This window comes from Muscardinus avellanarius (genome assembly GCF_963383645.1).
Source record: "Muscardinus avellanarius genome assembly, chromosome: 1".
In the NCBI taxonomy this organism is placed as follows: domain Eukaryota; kingdom Metazoa; phylum Chordata; class Mammalia; order Rodentia; family Gliridae; genus Muscardinus; species Muscardinus avellanarius.
In genome coordinates, this window is record NC_137786.1 from 145,416,929 (window position 1) to 145,441,240 (window position 24,312).

At 39.5% G+C, this 24,312-nt stretch overlaps 2 protein-coding genes across 2 annotated transcripts in view; one reads left to right on the forward strand and one right to left on the reverse strand.

The window, feature by feature from the left end:
- Nucleotides 1-7,053: 7,053 nt before the first annotated feature.
- LOC308279845 (protein MFI) overlaps nt 7,054-24,312 on the forward strand; it is a gene marked incomplete at both ends in the record, with an annotated part of 34,328 nt that continues 17,069 nt past the window's right edge. Inside the window, 5 exons of the mRNA XM_080720041.1 lie at nt 7,054-7,134; nt 8,195-8,287; nt 12,767-12,820; nt 12,921-13,121; nt 14,085-14,212. Of these exons, the coding sequence (XP_080576167.1) occupies nt 7,054-7,134; nt 8,195-8,287; nt 12,767-12,820; nt 12,921-13,121; nt 14,085-14,212 (557 nt within the window). The remainder of the gene's footprint in view (nt 7,135-8,194; nt 8,288-12,766; nt 12,821-12,920; nt 13,122-14,084; nt 14,213-24,312) is intronic.
- Nucleotides 16,668-18,804, reverse strand: LOC308275609 (triacylglycerol hydrolase DDHD2-like; the record flags this gene model as incomplete). Its single annotated transcript, XM_080713966.1, is given in 4 exon segments — nt 16,668-18,047; nt 18,049-18,202; nt 18,204-18,513; nt 18,516-18,804. Coding segments are annotated over 4 exon segments (2,133 nt in total).

A 24,312-nucleotide genomic window follows, 5' to 3' on the forward strand; every position in this document is an offset into this window, starting at 1 on the left:
CCGGGCGCCATCCCCCGTCGCCTCCAGGGCGTCGGGTCCCCCTCGCGGTCCGGGACCCTCCCCGCTGCCCTCGGGAAGCTGAGTTCTGCGGGAAAAGCCCTCGCTGCGGGCCTGCGCGCACAGTGCCCACGCCAGGCTTGAAGACAGGTCTGCGGACCGACCTCACACTATCCCCAATAGGCCTTTTCAGTGAAATGTTTAGAAAATGTTTAGAGAACGGGGAAAGGCGTTTTTAAGGAGTAGGTTAGTAGTTTTCTTCTCTTCTGCCTCCGCATAAAGGACCGCAGGTAAACAAAATGGAAAACGAAATTATGAAACTGAGGAAGGGCATGAAAGACCTCTCTTGAGTCAATGACATTTTGTAGAAATAAACAAGATAGGTAGTTTAGGTTCTGATCCTAGCAAATTTTTATATTTTATTTATTTATTTATTTATTTATTTATTTATTTATTTTGTGGTACTGGGGTTCTTGGAAACCCTTCTACCTCCAGGCTACACTCCCAGGCCTACTTTATACTTTTTATTTGGAAACACGGTCTGCCGGATCCTCCTGCCTCTGCCTCCCAAGCGCGGGGATTACAAGCATGCATCAGGCCGACGCAGCAAATATATTTTGTTGTACAGTTTTAAAAGGATAGCCTACGTACATCCTGTGGGCCTTTTCTCAATCTAAAAATAGATCCAGTGGAACCAAGATGTATTATAATAAAAGCTATCATTAATTTGAGATAGCATCTCCCAAAGTAGGTAAAACACTTGTAAAATCTTATCAATCTACAAGTGGTCCCTGAACATTGTAAAATACTTTATTATTTGAAGAATGTTTTAATACTACTTTTTATAATTTTGCAAATTGTGAATTATTTTCATATTTCTTAGTTTACTTGGAGATTCATAGTAACCATTGAAGGACCAAAGTGACGCCATGACAGGCTTCAGTTAAAGCTTTAAGTATAGTAAGCCTAGGTTTCCTTTTTCTTAGAAGTTAAATTTCTATAGCCTATTGTCCCTTCTGGACAACCGGTAACTGTGTTAATCTGACCTTCCCCTAGACACAGCCAATCAGTGCAGAGTACCTTTGTGTCCAGAATCAGTAGATAACCAAGCAAGGTCACTCTGCTCTGAGAAAAGAGACCCCCATTCAACTTGAACATTTCTTGAGATAGGTGCGGGCTGGACCAATCAACTTAAAGGTCAGCTTAGCTGGCTGAAATTTTCCTGAGGATAGCCCTTTCCTATGGCACAAAAGCTAAACCAATTGGGGACCTATGTGGTTGCTTGGTTACAAAACAACCAATGTAATGGTGAGAAAGAGGGTCTTCATAGGGGATAAAAGCTTTGTTCTTGGGGGGCAAAGTGCTCTTCCTCCGTGACCACTGTGTTGGTATACATGGAGAGCCCACTGTGTCCTCTTATTTATCCTATAAATTTAATTTGTTAAAATTAAACTACTTGAAGAATTGTACCCTTACATTTTCCTATCTCTTGTGCTTTAAATTTCTCTAATTAGATCATACTTAACATCTTGACATGCTTTAGTATCTCTCATATTTTAAAAAATTCTCTTGAATCCATTTTTACCCTCTAGCTACCAGCCCATTTTTCTGTTCATATTATAGCACTCCAAAAACTTATTATGGTACTTACTTTCTCAACTTTCCCCTTTCCTCAACTCACTTGTCTTTTTCCCTTACTACTCCACTGAAACAGTACTTAAAAGGTCACTAGTGACTTTATCTGGCCAAATAGAATCTTTTATTCTCAATTTACTTGACCCTCCAGCAACATTCGATGCAACTGAGCATTTTTTTCTTTGTTGAAATATGTGGAACTTCACCATTCCTCGATGATGTGACTTATTTTCTGAATTAGATAATTTTGAATACTGGAAAATATCTCCACAGTATTTTGTGTTATTCATAATGCAATGGTATATAAAACAACACACTTTTAATCCACTAACACATTCAATAACTTGTGTGTTTAGTGCTGGGGGTTGAACCTAGGGACATTCAATCTCGGGGCTACACCCCCAGCTCTATTTTATTTTTATTTTGAAACATCATCTCACTAAGTTGATGAGAGTCTCACCACTTTGCTGAGGCTGTCCTTGAACCTAGACTCCTCCTGCCTCAGCCTCCCAAGTACCAGGATTTACAGGTATGCACCACCACTTTTGAAGCTCATTTTCAGAAGTCACAACTAAAATTAGAGTCTGGACATAGGAGGATTCTACTAAACATTCTACCACATACTGAACAAACCTTACCACACACAAAGCAAATTCAGCCCCAAATATTTTTTTACAGCTTTTTATTTTATTTTATTTTAACAATTTTTTATTGAACATAAGTAGTATACATTTACACTATATTTGGTGCCCTTCCCCCCCCCGCCCCCGTTTTCTCTTCCCCCCTCCCACCAATGGTTGTCCAGGTTAACCATGTCTTATTCATAATTTTACACATGTTCAGGTGTAGACCCTCATTAATCAAGATCGGCCTTTCTCCTCTCCTATCTTCCCATTAAAACTTAGCTAGTATTTCCCCTCTAATATCTGGAGTCCCACTGGTATCCTTTGTGTTTTCTAGTTTGGGCATATTAGAGGAAACATGTGTATCTTCTCCTTCTGTGCTTGGCTGATCTCACTTAACATGATGTTCTCCAGGGCTTTCCATCTTCTTGCAAATGATATAATTTTGTTCTTCTTTATGTCAGCCCCAAATATTAATGGTTTCACTGTTAAGAAACTCTGAAATAAGCCGAGCGTGTTGGTGCACGCTTGTAATCCTAGCACGCAGGAGCCTGAGACCAGAGGATCGCAGTTCGCAGACAGCCTCAGCTACTTAGTGAAGCCCTCTGTAACTTAGACCCTGTTTCAAACTAAAGAATAAAAAATAGGACAGGGGGTGTAGCTTGGAGGTCAAATGCCTCTGGGTTCAATCCTCAGACCTGCAAAAAGAAAGAAAGAAAGAAAAAGAAAGAAAGGAAGGAAGGAAGGAAGGAAGGAAGGAAGGAAGGAAGGAATCCTGAAATAGATAAAAATAATCTCAAGAAAATACTACAAAATAGTAAACTATAGCAAAATAATTAGTAAATGGTGAGCTTTGAATATTTATCTTTTAAGTTTAATTTGTTATGACTTTCATTTATGGCTGAGTGAAAGCAATTGCTTAGTTTTTTTTTCCATTTTCTACTGCACGATGCATTTTTTAAAAATGCAAACTGAAGCTGGGCATGGTAGTACACACTTGTAATCCCAGCATTTGGGAGGGACAGGAGTATCGCAGTTCGCCAACAGCCTCAGCTGTTTAGTGAGGCCCTTTGCAACTCAGTGAGACCCTGTTTCAAAATAAAAAAAAAGAATAAGAAATAGGGCTGAGGGTATAGCTCGGAGGTAGAATGGGTTCCATCCCCAATACCGCCCCCTCAAAAAAATGCAATGCTTGTAAAAAAAAAAATAAATATATGCATGCTTGTAATCTCAGTATTTGAGAGGTTGAGACAGGAGCATTTCAGGTTCACGGTCAGCCTCAGCTGCTTACGCCCTTCACAATTTAGTGAGACCCTGTTTCAAAAATAAAGAATGAAAAATAGAGTTGGGGGTGTAGTTTGGAGGTAGAAGGAATGTCCTTGATTTTAATCCTCAATACTACAATAAAAGATAAAAATAAAAACTAACTTGAGAATGATATTTTAAAAACACAACTCAATTTGCATTTTAATATGTCACAAATCAGCCAGGGCATGGTGGCTCACACTTGTAATCCCAGCATTTGAGAGACTGAGACAGGAAGATCGCAGTTCTCAGACAGACTCAGCTACTTAGGCCCTTTGCAACTCAGTGAGACCCTTTTTCAAAATAAAGAATGAAAAATAGGGCTGGAGTTGTAGCTCAGAGGTACAAATATCATTGCTTTCGTAAAAATTTTAAATTACTACAAAAAGGAAAACTAGCTACAAAGATATACACACTTACAAACCCACTGATCATGTATTTATATACCACATCAATGGCAAATTGCTAAGGAGATCTAACTGTTTTCATTCCCTTACCTCCTTTGGCAACATATCAGGGATTGGCATAGATCATGGACCACACTCAGAGTAGCACAACCTAAGATCTATCTAGCGGAGATCTAGCCTTCCACTCATGGCCCATGGCCCTACCCTATCTCTGTTTGCAGGTTACGTCTGCAATGTGGTGTTGTCCTGCTCATGACAAACTAAGTAAAAATCCTCCTTATAACTCAATGCAATTTAGTTTAGAAATCAGCAAAATAAGTCCAGCATGATGGCGTACACCTGTAACTCCAGTACTTAAGAGTTTGAGACAGGTTCGAGGCCAGCCTCAGCAATGTAGCAAGACTCTTGGCAACCTAGTGAGACCCTGTTTCAAAACAAAAAAGGAGCTGGGGTGTAGCTCAGAGGTAGAATGCCCTGGATTCAATTCCCAGTACAAAAAAAAAAAAAAAAAAAGTCAGCCAGATAGTGAAGGGAGAAGCTAACAGCTTATTAGTTTGTTTAATAAGTTTTCTAAAATAAATAGTATATAATATATTGACTTATCTTGCAAATTCTATTATACAAATGCATCATATTTTATTTAACCAATCTCCTATTCAGCCAGCTAGCTAATTTTATTGATTACCCACCATTTTCCAGAAGGATATAGCAATAAACAAGAAGAAAGTCTGCTGTGAGGAAAATTTACATTGTACAAGGTTGAAATAGATAGTAAACATGTTCAATAAATAAGGGCATTGACTCTTTCAAAAGGAGATACTATTGGTGAGGCCCTTTGCAACTGAGTGAGACTGTTTCAAAATAAAGAATAGAAAATCGGGCTAGGGGTGTAGTTCAGAGGAAGAATGCCCCTGGGTTAAATACCCAGCACCATAAAAAAAAAAATACAGAGCCAGGCATGGTGGAGCACACTTGTAATCCCAGCATTTGGGAGGTTGAGTCAGGAGGATTGTGGTTCACAGACAGCCTCAGCTAATACTTAGTGAGGCCCTATGCAACTCGGTAAGGCCCTGTTTCAAAATAAAGAATAAAGCCAGACGTGGTGGCACACGCTTGTAATCCCAGTGTTTGGGAGGCTAAGACAGGAGGATTGCACAATTCAAAGCCAGCCTCAGCTACTTAGGAGACCCTGTTTCCAAATAAAGTATAAAATAGGTCTAGGAGTATAGCCTGGAGGTAGAAAAGCCCTGGGTTCCATCCCCAGTAACACACACACACACACACACACACACACACACACACACACACAGAATAAAAAATAGGGCTAGGGGTGTAGCTCAGGGGTAGAATACCTCTGAGTTCCACCCCCAGTACCACAAAAAATTAAAAGAAAAATAAAATAAAGTAGTTTTGGAAGTAACTTAAAGTTAAAATGTATCTGGGTTCAATCTCTAGTACCAAAAAACAAAACAAAACAGAAAACCTATTAAAACTGATTTAAAAGGAAACCACTTTTTTCCTGAAGTACCCTATAATACACAGATAAATTATATTTATCATCTGCTGGCCAGAAAAAGTAATTTTCAAGAAATTATCCTTTGATCAAAATTAATGAATCTTAAGCCCCAAATATCATTATTTCTTACTCTCATTTATTCTAATAGTTATTTGTAAATTAAGAGAATAACTGCTTAAAATGTTTAGTCACAGTTTTTTAGTCAAAATAATTCACATAAATACTTCTTATTCTGGAAAATTATTTGTATTGTAATAATAGATATGATTTATTGAGCAATTATGGTAAACCAGAAATTATACTGTTTTACCTGTGTTCTCTGATTTAACCCTCATAATTCCATCAGGTAGTACTGAATTCCTATATTTTACAAATGAGAAACTGAAGTCTGAATAAGTTAAGTGACTTATGCAAGATCATACATCTAAACATGAAGTCGAATTTTTTTTATTTACCCCCTGGCATGGTGGCATAGTAATCCTAGCACTCAGGAAACTGAGGCAGGAGAATCTTTCGAGCCAGGATTTGAGGTCAGACGGGGCAACAGAGTAAGACCTCCTCCCCCACCAACTCAAAAAAAATAAAGAAACAAAACAAAATGCCCTGGTCTATACTTCAATGACCGCAGTCTTAACCTCTCTCCTCATGCGCCACCATGCTGGCGCAGAATTTTAAAATTTTAAGCAAAATTAATTCACTCTGAACTATGACAGAGCACTGAAGCGTTCTGTTAGTATAAATGTACTAAGTGACACTGTACTGTGAAGTATTAGTAACTGAGATGAAGTAAAATCCGTGCGTCTCCCTGTCTTCAGCGCAGCCCCTTTTCCTTCTTTATATTTGACCATCGGAACACTGTGCCCTTTGTAATGTAAACGCAAAGCTGTGAAGCTAAAGCCTTTGGAGTTAATTTATTGTAGTTACCGGTGTTGAAATTGAAGCCTAAAGATGTTAAGCTATTTCCCCAAGATTACACTAAACAGCGGCATGAAATTAAACTAAACATATCCTTATTCTTTAACTTTGCCAGCTGTCCTTCTCTGGTTATGTGTAAGAAAACTACCCAAAACATGAGTTACTTGCAAATCTTATGCATAGCTTATATTTTCTCTCATATGTATACTGAAAAGTGAGTAAAATTGTACATGGCTTATATAATGGTATTCTTATTTCTAACACACATATTAATAAAATCTATGCAGAGTTGTTTGGGGATTAGAAAAATAAACAAATTGGAACCTATTAGATAATCAGTACTAGATAACCATTTTATTATAATTATTTTGATACCAAATCTCATTTTTATTGTTTCATTTATACAACTCTACTTAATTTCTGTTGCATGCTAGAGACAGTTTCATAATGGAGCATATAAAATAAATTTTTTGTGTAGCCTATTTTGTTTATTTATTTATTTTGAAACAGGGGCTCACTAAGTTGCAGAGGGCCTAAGTTCCCGAGGCTGGCCAACAACTTGCAATCCTCCTGGGATTCCAAGTGTGTGCCACCATGCCTGGCTTAAAATAATTTTAAATACATCCTTTTGCTTATTTTCTTTTAGGACTTTCCGATGCTTAAGAAAGTGGAACCAGACTCTGCAACGAAAGAGAAGGCTGCAAGAGTCATTCAGAGGGCCTGGAAAAATTTCCTGGTGAGTTTAATTAGCAACATTATTGAGATATAATTTATATCTCACAAATCTTGTGTTAAGTATACAATTCAGTAGGTTTTTACTATATTTTTAGAATTGTGTACCACTCTTCACTTAAATGTCTAGTGCTAAATGTTGAGTACCTACATTTGGGAAGCTTATAGTTGAATCCTCCTCATTCCTGTAATAATTCTAACTACAATACTTATCCACTTTTCATATTAGTGCAAATTTAGTCAACCAATCCTAAGTAATTCTTCTCTCAGAAAACTATTTCTTTGATAACCGTCCCTTCACATCTGTCCCCCTGAAGCAACATTTTTATTCTTTATTTTGAAACAGGCTCTCACTAAGTAGCTGAGGCTGTCTGCGAACCTGTGTGATCCTCCTGTCTCAGCCTCCCAAGTATTGGGATTACAAGCAATTTTTTTTTTTTTGCGTTACTAGTGACAGAAGGGCATTCCACCTCCAAGCTACACCCCAAGTCCTATTTTTTATTCTTAATTTTTTTTTTTTTTTTTTTGGTGGTACTGGGGTTCCTGGAAGCCCTTCTACCTCCGGGCTACACTCCCAGACCTATTTTTACATTTTTATTTGGAAACAGGGTCTCCTAAGCCAGCGCGCGCAGCTGGCTTCGATCCTGCGCGATCCTCCTGTCTCTGCCTCCCAAGCGCGGGGATTACAAGCGTGCGCCACCACGCCCGGCTTTTATTCTTAATTTTGAAACAGGGTCTCACTGAGTTGCAAAGGGCTTCACTAAGTAGTAACTGAGGCTGTCCTTGAACTGCGATACTCCTGTCTCAGTCTCCCAGCTCTCAGCTCTTTTATTCACAGCCTGTGGTGATAAAATTAAAAAATTAAGAATTAAACTTGTGAGAATAGTACCAACATTACCTGGGTAATCCAAGCAAGCCCTGAGTAGATAATATTTCTAAAATCTAGTTTTTATATGCATAAAATGTATATTTACAGCTTTTATTTTTACTCTAACTAGGCAAATGTTTAACTATAAACAGAAATCCAATTCTGACCATAAAATCTTATGTGTCTGAACATTTAGAATGTCGCTGTATTTCATCATTTTAAAAGTTTGATCAATTTAAGAAAACAAGGGGACCCACGTCAGATAGTGAAATATATTAATCCTAAAGAGGTAAGGACATTTGTTATTGATATACTATCTTTTTTCCCCTTAAAAATGGGTGGCTGTTATAAATTCAGTGTTTTTTTTTCTAAGTTTGTGTGTGTGTGTGTGTGTGTGTGTGTGTGTGTGTGTGTGTGTGTGTGGTACTTGGGATGGATCCCAGGGACATTCTACCTCTGAGCAACACCCCCAACCCTATTTTTTATTCTTTATTTTGAAACAGGGTCTCATTGAGTCACAAAGGGTCTCACTAAGAAACTGAGGCTGTCCGTGAAATGCAATCCTCCTGTCTCAGCCTCCTGAATGCTGGGGTTACAAGCCTGCACCACCACGCCCAGCTACATGTTTTCTTTTAAAAACCACTTTACCAAAGTATTGCACACATGTTGAAAGCTCATAAAGCATAAATGTACAGCTAAATGATTCATCACAAAACAAGCTCCTGTGCACGCATCCCCCAGCTCCATGTATTCATTTTGTAAATCACGCCCCCCCCAGATGCCCTGCGAATTACTGCCAGCACCTGTCCCAAAAGGTGAACACGATTTTGAATTCTAACATCACACTTTATAGATTCTATAAGTAGAATCCTATAGTATGCTCTGGGATATAGATTTGTTCGTGCAACATCGTTTTGCAAGGTAAAAAGACTTCTGGAGATGGGTGGTGGTGATGTTTGCACAATATTGTGTTTTTATTTTTTATTTTTGTAGTACTGGGGATTGAACCCAGAGGCATTCTGTCTTGAAGCCACACCTCCAGCCCGATTTTTTATTCTTTATTTTGAAACAGGGTCTTACTAAATTGCAGAGGGTCTCACTAAGTCGATGAGGCTGTCTGCAAACCTGTGCGATCCTCCTGTCTCAGCCTCCCAAGTACTGGGGTCACAAGCGTGCGTACCATGCTTGGCATGAACGTATTTAAAATTACTGAGCCATACACTTGGAAACAGGTATGATGGTAAGTTTTGTTCCATGTACTTTATAACAAAATTGGGGGGAAATGAGCCGGGCATGGTGGCACGCTTGTAATCCCATCATTCAGGAGGCTGAATCCCATCATTAGTGAGGCTTTGCAACTCAGTGAGACCGTGTTTCAAAATAAATAAAAATTAGGGCTGGAGGTATAGCTCAGAGATAGAAGTCTCCTGGGCTCCATCCCCAGTACTTGAAAAAAAATGGGGGGAAAATAATTAACAAAACTTTGCTGTTTCGCAATGCCACTTTAAAAATAAACCAAGTGGCCTTTTCTATATTGGTCCATTTCTGAGTTCTATTCCATTGATCTATTTTTCTGCTCTGGTCTTAAGTACTAGAGCTTTATAACAGCAAGTCTACTAGAAGGTAGAGAAGTTCTCCAATCATAATTCTTCTTCAAGAAGGCATTTTCATGGTTATTCTTGGATGCCTTGAATTTCCCTATAAATTTCTGAAATAGCTTATCAATTTCTAGTCCTGTTGGGGGAGTAAAAATGATGAAGAAGGGAGCTCTAAGAATAAATGTCAGAATCAACCTTATTAGAACTTTGGAATCTAGTTTTAAAAAAAAACCCTTCAACTTAAGGCAGCCAGGCTTTCTATTAATGAAGATAAAGTTTATAGATTTTGGTAAGAAAGCATTTCTGTGTTTTTAATTACTCACTAGACATTACCCATTTCCCAGTTTGGCAGCAGACAGGAAAATGAAGGCCCAGATTTCTGCTGTACCATATGGAAGCCAAGGTGCAGAATCTGTCTGGCAGCTCCCTGAGGGACCTGCAAGAGGCTTGCCTTGTTCCACCTTCTCCAGTCCCAGGCCTGGGCCTTGGCTTCCTGCTGCCCCTTCACAAAGCAAGAACAGGCTGATGCAAAGGCTTGGGCGTTGTGATGTGGAACAACTCTTGAGCAGAATTCACTTGGGAGTTCCCTGCAGGACTGGCCCAGGCTTTGGGGGCTGCATTGCAGCTTAGGTTCTTCCTCTGCCCGATTTTTCTTCCTTCATCTTTTTTATTTTTCATAGATTGCTGATTCCAAATAAAGCTGTAGCACCCAGACTTCACATTAGCATCTTTTTCTGGGAAGCCCGATTTTCCACATTAGTTTTCCCATGGCGCTCTCTCAGTGATGCCTTATAGTTTTCTAGGTAGAGGTCTTACACATCTTTTGTTCGATTTACCAAATGTCCAACAATAATAGAGTTGATAGCTGAGAACGGTGGTGCACGCCTGTAATCTGAGTGCTTGGGAAGGTGGATCATAGGTTTGAGGCCAGTGTGCAGTAATTTAGCTAGACTGTTTCAAAATAAAAAACAAAAATGGGCTGGGAGTGTATCTCAGTGGTAGAGCACCCTTGGGTTCAATCCCTAGTACCACTGAAAGAAAGGGTTGATAAATAAATCAAGGCATATGATAAAATATTAGATAGCAATAAAAAAAAACTACCTGCTGCTCTATGCAACTACGTGGATGAATCTCACAGATTCTTTGCAGAGTCAAATTAAGCCAGGCACAAAAATGTGCATATTGTAGACAGGCGCCACACACTTATAATCCCTGCACTTGGGAGGCAGAGACAGGATGATTACGCAGGTTTGAAGCCAGCCTCGCTGGCTTAAGAGACCCTGTTTCCAAATAAAATATAAAATAGGTCTGGGAGTGTAGCCCGGAGGTAGAAGGGTTCCATCCCCAGTACCACCACCACCACCAAAAAAAAAAAAAAAAAAAAAGTGCATATTGTATAATTCTTTTGTTTGAAGTTTGAAACCTAGCAAAAATGAACCTACAGTGACAAAGGGATTTTTGGAGGATATCTACTGGGAGGGGAATCACACGATAACCAAAATGCTAAAAGTGTTCAGTATTTTGATACAGCTTAGAAATGCCATGAGATATATAAATATGAAAATTCATGGAGCTGTACACTCAAAATTTGTCCAAATGTTAGTGAAAAAATATATGTGAATATATATTTGGTGTCACTACTCAAATATGAAAAGTTGTTTATAATAGAATCTCATACTTCATACTTGAATTCATAAAATGATTAGTCAGGAGAAAATTTTTCTGTAAAATTAATGTATTTCAGGCTGTATAGACTGAAGAATTTAGGATATCTGTTTTCTCATTTAAGCTAATATTAGAAGATAAAGTTAAACTGTCCTCTGATAAAGGATCAATGTTTTTTTTCTTTATTTTCTATTTGGTGGCAGTAAAATTTATAAAACCTATTATATACAATTCTTGAAATTTTTTGAACTTGGATTTTTGATTTCACAAAACCTACTTAAGAAAAGTCATTTGGGTTGAATTTGGCTCTATTAATTACAATTTTTTCTGAATTTATCTATAAGATAATATTTCATTTTATTTTTTATTTGTGTGAGTGTGTTTTCCCCCTGTGGTACTGGGAATTGAACCAAGGGGCATTTTATCTCTGCCATCAGCCTTATTTTATTTTGAAATATAGTCTCACTTAGTTGCTGAAGTCCTTGATAAGTTGCTGAAGCTGGCCTCAAGTCTGTGATCCTGTCTTACCCTCCCAAGCACTGGAATTACAGGGTGTACCATCACGTCTGCTTACCTGCAAGATAATAGTTTATAGTAAATCATATATTTTATGATTTAATAAAAATTTCTGATTCATGAATAATAAATTGTGTGTGTGTGAGAATGGAACTCAGAGGCCTTCTACCTTCGGGATACACTCCCAGCCCTATTTTACGTTTTATTTGGAAATAGGATCTCACTAAGTAGCTGAGGCTGGCTTCAAACCTGCAATCCTCCTGCCTCAGCCTCTCAGGTACTGGGATTACAAATGTGCGCCACCGCACCAGACTTTCACTTCATTTTTATATTTATATACTGTGTAGAAAGGAAAGCTATTTTAGTTGATGGTATCCATAAGAAATACTTTCTAAATAAAATACTCTCTAATGAAAAATTAATTATTTGAAGTCTGTTCACCTGACCTATTTTTAAAATCATCACTATTCAGCCACCATTTTAAAACAATAGAATAAGAAGTAGCAAAACGAAGCTGGGCGTGGTGGTGCATGCTTATAATCCCAGCATTCAGGAGGCTGAGACAGTAAGATCGCGGTTTGTGGACAATCTCAGTTCTATAGTGAGGCCCTTCGCAACTCAGTGAGACCCTGTTTCAGAAAAATAAAAAGACAGCCGGGCATGGTGGCGCACGCTTGTAATCCCCCCTGTTGGGAGGCTGAGACAGGAGGATCGCACAGGTTCGAACTCAGCCTCAGCTACTAGTGAGGCTCTCAGCAAATTAGTGAGACCCTGTTTCCAAATAAATTATTTAAAAATAGGTCTGGGAGTATAGCCCGGAGGTAGAAAAATCCATGGGTTTCACCCCCAATACCACAAAAATAAATAAATAAAAAGACTAAAAAATAGGGCTGGGGTGTAGCTCAGAGGTACAATGCCCCTGGGTTCCATCCCCAGCACCGAAAAAAAAAAAAAAAAAGAAGAGGCTGAAGAGCAATTTTTTTTTATAGGCAGAGCTTCTAGATGGTGCTGCTGGCATCCATGTACGATTCAGATTAGGTGGAGTAAGTATGCACATCTCTATGAAATTTAAAAGATACAATTTTAAAAAATAAATGAACCATTTTTGCATTACAATAGTCCTTTGAACTTTTTCATTTACAGGTTAAATTTCCACCTGATATATACTATAAAATTTTTACTCATAGACACGTTGAAGATTTGTGTGCTAACAGCCCTAGGGATTACACGAAGCTCCCCGCAAAGCACGCACTTCATAATAAGAGTGATCGTGCTCAGAAGGAGGACCACAGTGGCTGGTATCGCCGCATCGAAAACAATGGCTGGAGGCCCGTTTCTGATAGAGTAAGAAAAGAGAAATATTAATGCTTTTGAATTTTAAGTATTTGTCTTTTTCAACATTGACTTAAACTTTTTTAAAATAATAATTTCTAGTAATTTAATTGATAAAGTGTTTGCTTAGCTACACTACTCTGGGCTACTAATGATTCTAAGTATAGCAATTTTCTTACGTTTACTTCTATTTTAATAATTACGTTTGAATCTATGCCATTTGAAAATATTCTCTGGTGTTGAGCGAATCGTATGCTTGGTGTACAGATTAAAGGATGTGAGGTGTTTGTGTAAGCATGAGATGTCAACATGATCAAGGTGTGAATTCATTCAACAAACTATTTTGGATATCAATCATGTCTCAAACATTGTTCTGGATGGCAAGCATATAGTATGAAAAAGACCTAGTCCTCCCCTCAAATAGTTTGCCTTTTAATTCGTCAAGTAAACAAGACATTTCAGTACAGTGCAGTATGTTCAGTGGTTGAATAGAGGCAAATACCTAACGTCCTGGCTGGGAGCAAACGCTCCTCCTCATCTAGTGGACATGTGGTGGAGGGAGGACGATGACTTGAAGTGGGAAAATGGGTGGGTATACGGGAGAAAGTGTCATAGAGGAAACCAGAGCCTCTCGGGACAAAGTGGAGGTACTTCTCTGTTCCTAGAAGATTAATCAAAAGCCAGTAGCACAAAGAGTGAGTCAGGTCTGTTCGTGTGAGAGGAGACAGATACTCCTAGACTATGTCTACTTATTCATTACTTCACTACAATTAATACTATACTCCTCTGTGCAAGTACTTTGTCAGCCTTTTCACTAGAAATAGTAGTACACTCGTGACTTAGTTGGAAATACCTTGAAAGGCCAGTCCTACTCCTACTGCACACACAGGAATCCTTGTCTGTTGCCTGATGACCTCACAATCAGTATTTCAACTGACTGTGTCTATTCATTTGTTTGTTTTCACTTCCCAATAGTTTTGGACCATTGACAAAGAAATCATAGAAGACAAAGAGAAAAGCGAATTCCATTTCTCTAAACTAAAGAGAAGGCAAGATTTGGAAAAGAAACGAAAAATCAGGAAAATAGAATGGATGAAGCAAATGTAAGTAGATTAAATACTTAAACTTACTAAGGAACTATATGGTATTTTAGGAAAAAACAGATTCAGAAAACTTACACTGCTTGATTTTGAGACTTATAAAGCTACTATAATCATGACATTGCGGTACCGAAAAAAGATGTATATGTCAAAAGATGTGTGTGTGTGTTGTGTGTGCGTGTGTGTGTGTGTGTGTGTGTGTGTGTGTGTGTAAACTATATATAGATATCATGGACTAGAATAGAGTCAAGAAATAGAGCTGAAATAGAGAACAGAGTTGATAAGTAGTTGATTTTCAAAAAAAAGATCTCTAGGTAACTAAATTGGGAAGATATCCTCATCAATAAATTGGATATTCAAATGGAGAAAATTTAATCTTGACTCTTATGTCATATCTAAAATTACCTCAAGCTAGGCATGGTGGTGCACACTTGTAATCCCAGCCTTTGGAAGGCTGAGACAGGAGGATCATGGTTCGCAGACAGCCTCAGCTACTTAGGCCCTCTGCAACTTAGTGAGACCCTGTTTCAAAATAAAGAATAAAATATCAGGCTGAGGGTGTATCTCAGAGGTAGAATGCCCCAGTACCTAAAAAAAAAATAAATTAACTCACGAGATCACAGACCTAGACATAACAGCAAAAGCCATAAAACATCCATAACCAAAGGAGAAAATCTTAGTTTCCTTTGTCTTGGCAAACATTTTTTAAAAACAGGATAGAGAGGCATAAACTATAAAAAATTAAAGATTTTTACTCTTTGAATGATCTGTTCCAAAAATTAAAATGTAAGGTATAATAATATATATATATATATATATATATATATATATATATATATATGGAAAAGGCTTTGAATCTACTAGATCTTTTTAAATTCTCTTTTTTTTTCATTCCAGTGTTTACTGTTTTAAATATAATTGTGTAAAAAACAAACATTTCAAAAGTGCAAAATATTAGAAAGTTAATCAGTGCTATTCTTTCCATGCAAACATTAACTTACTGAGATAAGCAATACTAATGTTGCAGCTAGAAATATGTACAAAATGATATTAGAGTTTAAAATAACCTTAGTCAAGAGATTGCACATGATACAATGAAGCAGTACAAATAATGTATGATTAATAAAGGACTTCAATCAAGCTTGTGTAATATACAGCCATGATAATACCACAGGTGGATGGATGATGCAAGAGAGGTCTTTACAGTTCCCTCCCCTCATCTGCAGGAAAGAAGCATTTCTGAACACAATGGTTTATCTAGCTCTCCAGGGTTATGCCATCCATCTTTGGTTGCAGGGACGCACTCTTGGTTGTCCTTTGGTTTACTCTTAAATAGTACCTATTCTAATGTGAAGAGTAAACATAAATTTGAAGATAGCAACTTGACAAAAGCCTACCCTTTAATATATAATGAATACTACCTGGTTCTCAATAACTCTTATTAAAACTTTTTAAATAGAGAAAATAAAACATTTAATGTATCTGAAACCTCTCAGCAAGTTACTTATTCAGCATTACTCCATAAGCAGATGACAAGGAAGGCCCAGGCTTGATCTACCCATACCCACCTCTGCCCACTGACCTCCAGGGTGACAGGAAAGGATAACGACCACTGCTCGCCAAGGAATGGCTTCAGTGGTGCATTTACCCCCCTAAAATTATTAAAACATAAAAATAGAAGCTGTTATCAAAGAAGTCAAACGTCATCTATTGTCCCTAGAGCATGTCTACACTATATAACTTACTTGCCTTTTAGGGATGTACCTAATGTGAACTAAAGTGTTCACTTCAGACTTACAGCAACTCAAATGGCTATAAAAACAATGAATGACATCAGTGATTCCTGGCAATCTGTCTGTCCATCAGTGGTAAGAGAGTAAATAATGCTCATATTAAGCTATATTCCAATCTACAGCATACAGTACAAATAGGAAAGAAATGCTGGCTCAAAAACAAAAATAATATCACCCAACAGACCTTTCTACATCCACTTGAGAAAGCCTTCAGGAGCAGAGAACAAAACGATCAAAATTGTATTCCAGAATGTGTTCTACATATTAAGAATCTGAACCTCAATTAAAATATTTTCTAAAGATAAGCAATAATTTCCTAGAAAAATGTTTAACAAACCCCAAATACACTATCTGCCATCTCAAGTAATAAGCAATAGAGTGTGGCATCTGTATGCTATGATCAAAGAATGCAAATAAAGACCCAAACTACCCCTAAGCATGAGGAAAGAGTGGCAAGTGCTTACACGAAGCCAATGGTAAAAAGTAACAGGGCCTTCCCTTGGCTTTCTGGAAGATTATCTTCCAGACCGCAATGCTGAGTCAGTGGCAGACAACATGCAGGAAATTATGCAGGTGTGGAGAGGGAAACTGCAGCAACAAACAGGTGGATTTTCTGGGAAAAGATCCCTCAATATCCATATTAAGTAGACATAGATGAGTTATTTTTACTGTAAGGGCTGATCAAGGAAGATGCCCTGGGTTTGGTAGATTTCTTTAAGGACCAGCAATACTGTATCTTCAGACTCCCAGTAGCATAGATGGCTTTGTAAAGCAAATAAATATTCATTAAAACTTTCAATGGGCTTCTCCTGTAGCACATAGTCAATGCGCTGGCCTCCATTCAGCATCCCCACATTGATAGGTGGGTCTTCTTCCTTAACTGCCACAGAGGTTTCTTCTGTGTTAACATCACTGGACTTCTCTGAACTTGATTCAGGTTCTGCTTCAGTTTCTTCTGCAGTTTCTGAAGCTTGTAAGGCAGGATATGGAGCTCTGGTGAAGGACTTCCAGGCCATCCGCAGTGAACCTAGCAAATTGTTCTTAAGGTCCATACTCATCCTGCTCAAGCCCTCTCTTAGCTCTAAATGCATCCTCTTCCTGCATTTATGATGTGGGATCAACATTGGTTCAAATTCCACTTCTGGAACTATCATTGGTTCAATCCTATAGGCCACAGGATCAAAAGGATGATAAATATTGAAGAAACCTTTGCATGTTGGAAATTTGTAATTGGGATCAATTCTTTTTTGTCCTCGGACAGTAAGGAACATTCCAATGGGAGGTCCAAAGGCAAAGAATATTTCTGGTCTGTAGATAAGCCGGGGATATTTTACAGAAACCTGCCCAATGCCAACATTTAGATAAGTATCATTGCTAGTATGGTCAACATTACTGCAGAGTTCAGATTCTTTGGGGATGTTCACTCCTGAGGCTGACTGTGTGGTTGGTCTACCAATACCCACTAAATTTTTTCTGGTCCTGAAATAGTTTAATATCTTCTTTCTTGGTCCTAAGGGAATTCCCATTTCCTGAAGATCTCTGTCTGTACACGAAGCCAAAGCTTCCTTATCTACTTTTTCCTTCTCAAAGACATTTAAAAATTCAGCAAGTTGAAGTTTCTTCAACTCTTCCTCTAGTGTTGGTTTATCTCCTTGATCCATAGCAATATTTAGTGAACTCTTTTCACTGTCAGTATCCCCCAAAGCATCTTCCTGATTTGTTAGGATATCAAACAATATAAGTGAACCTAAACTATGACCAGCAATGGATACACCCCCTTTGAAATCAGGGTTCCTCTGCAGAAAAAGTGTGTATATTCGATTCATTTCAGAAGCTACTGTGTCCACGATAGTCTGACCGTAGGTGGGGCTATTGTAGAAGAAGACATCCAAAATTGTGTCATTGGTGAAGTGCCTGAGGCGGCTAATGCTGGGTAGTGTTATTCGCTGCAGATCTACATCCACACCAGTAGAATGCAAAGGACTGTGCCAGCTGACTGGAAGAAATTCTACTCTCCCAATCTGCTGATTTTCTTGAGCTTTTTTTAAAATGTGTCTGTAGCAAGTTCAAGGAAACACTACGAAAATCATTGACACACTGTACAATGCTTCGGAAACGGAGATCACAAGCTGGTCCAATCCCATGGACTACAAAAACCAGGTGATCTATTTGTAAAGGTTCCCCGCAGTGAATTTCAACAGATGTTCTCAACTCCTCTCTCCACTGTTCTTGGCCGACCTTGTTCTGTAGGTGTTGAACCCCACTCATCAGACCCTGCTACTGGTTGGTAATGCACCATGAGCTTTGGATTGTGTAATATAATAATTTCTCTATTGGGAGACTCCAGTTTCTTTTTCCACTCATCCAGAGTTACAGCAAGCTTGTAAGTTTCCTCTAAAACTTGGCTGAAGCTCTCCGAGTAGGGTACATATTTATTGTCTTTGTCTCCCTTGTAAAACCAGGTACATCGTCGTACCTCTGATGCTAGTTCATCCCAGTATACAGCATACGCATCCTCTCCCCCAAATGAACATCATACCTGCCCCCATCGGTGGGGACAATTCTCCCATTACAATCTTTTCCAGAGCCATATGCCTCTTCCAGCTGCTGTGAATCCTCAGAGTTGAAAGGAATCCATGTCTCCTTAGAATCTAATATTTTACAATAAAACCAATGTGGAGAAACTGGTTCATACAAACTGCCAGGATCCATGTCTAATAGTTCAAAGGAACTACATGAGTTTGGTGATGGGGATGGATCTGACTGAGACAATTGCTCCTGGTGTGATTCCAATGACGACATTTCGCTCTCTGGCCACCACCCCCACCACCCCCACCCCCGCACTGCGCCGTCCGCGCCAGGGGCGCACTTCATGTCGCGGGCGGGGCGGGGCGGCAGGCGGGCGGAGCCTGCGCCCTGGCTCTCCCCGGGCGGCACGCCGAGGCCGGGGGAGGGGGCTGCCAGCGCCGCGCCTGCCCAGGGCGGGGCCGCCTTAAATTCTCAAAAGTAATTGTAAGACCATCTCATTTATATGGGCAAAAGATTTGATATAGCAAGTTAGCAATGCAAATAATAATTAACATGCCTAATGCATTAGAGAAATGGAAACTAAAATGATTAAATAACCCATATACCCACCATCATGGCTAAAGTAGTCTGCTGTGCCAGACTGGTAAAGCTCCTTTGGAAAAAGGTCACACACACACACACACACACACACACACACACACACACACACTTACTAGTCAACCCAGCCATTCTACTCATAGATATTTCCCCAAAAGAAATAAAAACTATATTCACAGAAAGGTTGTATATAAATGTTTCTATCAGGTTTATTTGTAATAGCTAATAACCAGAAACAGCATAAATGTTTACCAATAGGTGAATGGTTAAACAAGTTGTGGTATATCTACACAATGGAATACTATACAGCAATACTAAGAAATGGACTAATGATGCACGTAATCATATGGATATATCTCAAAATGATGATGAAGGAAATAAAATAGTAAAAAAGAATGCATACTGTATGATTCCACTTACATAGGATTCTAGAAGATAGAGACAAACCTCGACAAAGCAGACCCGTAGTGGCTAGAAATGAGGGGGGTATAAAAGGATTACAAAGGAGCACAAGGCTACTTTGGATGGGGATGGGTAGATTTATATTTTAGTGATGCATTCTCAGACTGTATATATGTCAAAACTGCAACATTTCAAAATAAGCAATAAAAATAGTGCTGGAGGTATAGCTCAGAGGTAGGATGCCCCTGGGTTCAATACCTAGTACTGCAAAAAAAAAAAAAAAAAAAAAAATTGTACATTTTGAAGGAGTTTTTTTGTTTTGTTTTGTTGGTGCTGGGGATTTAATCCAGGGGCATTCTCTGAGCTACACTCCCGGTCCTTTTTATTTTTTATTTGGAAATAGGTCTTACTAATTTGCTGAGGTTGGCCTCAAACTTGCATTTTTATGGCAAGAACAGAACAGATCATGCCCATCCATTACACTGACAACCTTACGCTAACTGGATGCAGTGAATAGAAAATGTAACAGCTTCCAGGGTGACTTAGTAGGACAGATACACACCAGGAGGAAGATGAGCTTTGCAAAATGTTAGGAGCCTGCTGATTAGCCAGAGTTTAAAGACATTTAGTGATATCTTTTAGAAAATAAGAGACAAGTTACCAGTCTTTGCTATACAGTCAGTTGTGTCTCTAGCCAGAACAGTCTGGATGAGACCACGTGGTTATCCTTATTGCTGCCATCTCTGTAACCTTGGAGCCTTTGTATGTGGCTTTTACTAAGGTGGACCGTCTTGTAATCGTGTCCATCTAATTACAGAGAGCTGTCCGTCCCATATAAGTCCTTCGGAGAAAACTTATAGGGACACTATTAACATAATTTCTGTGAATTCAAGCCAACACTGTAGATCCTTAATCCCAGGCAAGTGTATAAATCAGCTCAGCCCAAGCTGAGCCCACGCAACTCAACCTAACAACCTCAGAATCCACTCTTACAGCGGTCTCTGCCAATAGAGGCGGTAAATACTTGAAACTCTCTAGGCTTATAAGCCACCCCAACATGGAGTAGGCCCTCTGTCTGCACTGTCTTGAGATAGGATGCTCATGTGCGCTAAAGGCAGTGGCAAATGGCGGCTGAGGAATGCCAAGGAAGATCAGCACCCATTCGTGTGGCGAGAGCACCAGTGCAGCCTCTGAAAATCACTCACAAAGGAAAAGGCTGCTTTCCTCTAAAAGGGAAACAGAAGTTTCACCCACCGACAAGGGAGTTTGGAAGACAAGGAGTTGCTGTATCTTGAACCATCCACGAGGAACAGGTGCAGCACTGACTGGCCCCCTCTTGATCTGGGAGTCAAAATATGACATTTATGCTCCATCCCCTTTGCCATGTGGCCCAGTGAAGTCGCCAGATTCGGTGGGACATGGATCGAGAGAGAACTCAACAGTAGGTCCACGGGGTGTTCACTTGGGCTTTATGACCCAGCAGTTCCAACAGTTTTGGAAATATTTGTGGCAGACCATGAAATATTGTACAGAGCTCTAAAGAGTCTTAATAAAAGAATCATGGCACAGATCTCTGGGGTCGAGGAACCCAGGTAATGAAGACTTTCCTCTACCAAAAACTATTCTCCATTTGCAAACCAGTTCCAGGCTTACTCCTGTGTCCTGCAGGGGCTGGGTGCTTGACAACAGAATACCAAGTGCTTCATGACTATGCACTGACCTGGGTCTGTCAAATCCACTGAACCATACAATTTAGGCACACAGCATGGTTTCGGTACAAATAGATGTGGTCTGTGTGGGGATGGGGATAGGGATGGGGATGGGAAGGTACAGAAGGCCTAAGGAGCTGCATGAGCATGTGGTTCTGTTTCCTTCAGACACCGCATCACCTCTGTGCAATGTCCATGCCACTGGCTCCAAAGTCCCTGTGACAAGGGAGTGGAGGAGGGATGCATCGGGCCTCCTTCACTGTGGATCTGTACAGGATGCTGGCACCATCCCAAGGTGGATTGTCATTAGATTAGTCCCTCGATGGGCTGACAAGTAGTCCCAGTTGTACTTACTCTCTGGATGTTCCAGAGAGTTCAACTTCAGGTGGCACCTTTGGTTTTCTGCTTTATGTTAAATGGGAAATAGCCAGAGGTATAAAGCTCACTGACTAGGCTGACCAGCATCTGGAAAGAATAAAATAGAAAAATTGGAAGTCAGGGGAGAAGTATACTCAAAATGGATACCATTTTAAATCTTTTTAAAGTATACTCTTATTTCAAGCTGTAAAAAATTACTATTTTCTGTGTTTAGGCACACAAATATCCCTGTGTTACAATTGCCTACAGTGTTCAGTACAGCAAATGCTGTATAGATCCGCAGCCTAGAAGCAGTAGGTGCCATATAGGCTACGTATGTAGTAGGCCATACCACTTCGATTTATGCAAGCACACTATGATATTTGCACAACAAAATTAGCTAATATGATATTTCTCATTGTCAATGTATGGTTGCATTCCAGTGTTGTTGTAAAGGCCTGATAACTTTTCTCTACTTACTCATGTTTGGCAGATACACTAATTTCTGTGCCCAAGTTAAGAGCAGACAGACAGAAGGAGGTTGGATTTAGAGTCAAATGTGAATACTAGTCTTTTATACATTTTATATTTGCACAGTCTTGAACTCTCCCTATCTCAATTTCTTTATTCAAAAACAACTGCCAGCTGGGCATGGTGGCGCACGCTTGTAATCCCCACCCTTGGGAGGTGGAGACAGGAGGATTGCGCAGGATCGAAGCCAGACGCGTCGGCTTAAGAGACCCTGTTTCCAAATAAAAATATTTAAAAAAAATAGGTCTGGGAGTGTAGCCCAGAGGTAGAAGGGCTTCCAGAAACCCCAGTTCCACCACACACACACACACACACACACACACACACACACACACACACACACACACAAATCCTGCCAAAAATGGCTGTATTTTTAAAGAGAATTAAACAAGAACAATTATAAAAATTACTTAGCATAAAGATATTAATATCTGTTTCCTAGATAAACCTAACCCTTTCCTCTTTCCTCTTTCTTTTTTATGATACTGGGGATGGAACTCAGGGGCTTTCTACCTCCAGGTTACATTCCTAGACCTATTTTTTATATTTTATTTGAAAACAGCGTCTCACTAAGTTGCTGAGAGCCTCACTAAGTAGCTGGGGCTGGTTTCAAACCTATGCAATCCTACTGTCTCTGCCTCCCAAGTACTGGGATTACAAACATGCACCATCACGCCCGGCTAGAATTTATTTTCTTATCTATACAATGGGTAGGCTAGTTATTTGTTCTCTAATATCCTGTCCACTTTCTATGACTTAGTGATTAAATAACTTAATTTCTTCTTTGTATTATAAAAATTAAACCTAAATCACCAGGCATGGTGGTACACACCTGTCATCCCAGTACTTAGGAAGCTGAGACAGGAAGATTGCAGGTTTAAGGTCAGCCTCTAAAATTTAGTTGAAGCCCTCAGCAACTTTTTTTTTTTTTTTTTTTTTTTGCGGGTCTGGAGATGGAACCCAGGGGCATTTGACCTTTTGACCTCCGAGCTACACCCCCTGCCCTATTTTTTAATTTTTTTTGGTGGTACTGGGATTCCTGGAAACCCTTCTATCTGTGGGTTACATTTCCAGACCTATTTTTATACATTTTATTTGGAAACAGGGTCTCTTAAGCCAGTGCGGCTGTCTTCAACTGTGCGATCCTCCTATCTCTGCTTCCCAAGTGCGGGGATTACAAGCGTGCGCCACCACGCTTGGCACTTTATTCATTATTTTGAAACAGGGTCTCACTGAGTTGCAGATGGCCTCACTAAGTAGCTGAGGCTGTCCGCGAACCGTGATCCTCCAGTCTCAGCCTCCCAAATGCTGGGATTACAAGCATGCGCCACCACACCCGGCTCCTCAGCAACTTGTGAGACCCTGTTTCAAAAGAAAAAAGAAGCCAGGCATGGTGGCACACGCTTGTAATCCCCGCGCTTGGGAGGCAGAGACAGGAGGATGGCGCAGGTTCATAGTCAGCCTTGCTGGTTTAAGAGATTCCAAATAAATAAAAAAATATATAAAATAGGTCTGGGAGTGTAACCCGGAGGTAGAAGGTCTTCCAGGAACCCCAGTACCACAAAAAAAAAAAAAAAAAAAAAAGAAGAAAAGAAAGGAAGGAAGAAGAAAAAAGGGCTGAGGTGTAGCTTAGAGGTAGAATACCCCTGGGTTTAATCCCCAGTACTACACACACACACACACACACACACACACACACACACACACACACACACAACTGGTTGTTGTTGTTGTTGTTATTTTTAAATTATTATTAACTTTGGTACTGGGGATTGAACCCAGGGCCATTCTTCCTCTGATCTACACCTACAGCCCTTTTTATTTTTTTATTTTGAAAGAGGGTTTTGCTAGGTTGCCAAGAGTCTCGCTAAGTTGCTGAGGCTGGCCTTGAACATGCTATCTCCTGTTTCTGCTCCCAAACACGGAAATGACAGGTGTGTGCCACCAGGCTTGGCTATATTCAACTTATTGACAGGTGATTTTTAAGTGAGGTCTCTCTGGTTAATGTGATTAAGTTGCTTCATGCTTTCCCATCCCACCAAAAAAGACTCCATCACATAGGTCTTAGTTTAGGTGCATCAGAGTTAAATAGAATAGAAACTTGATTAATATATAGATAGTTTTAATGTGTTATTAGCAACAAAATATATCAACTGCATCTATTTGTAATCACCTATTGCAAAGG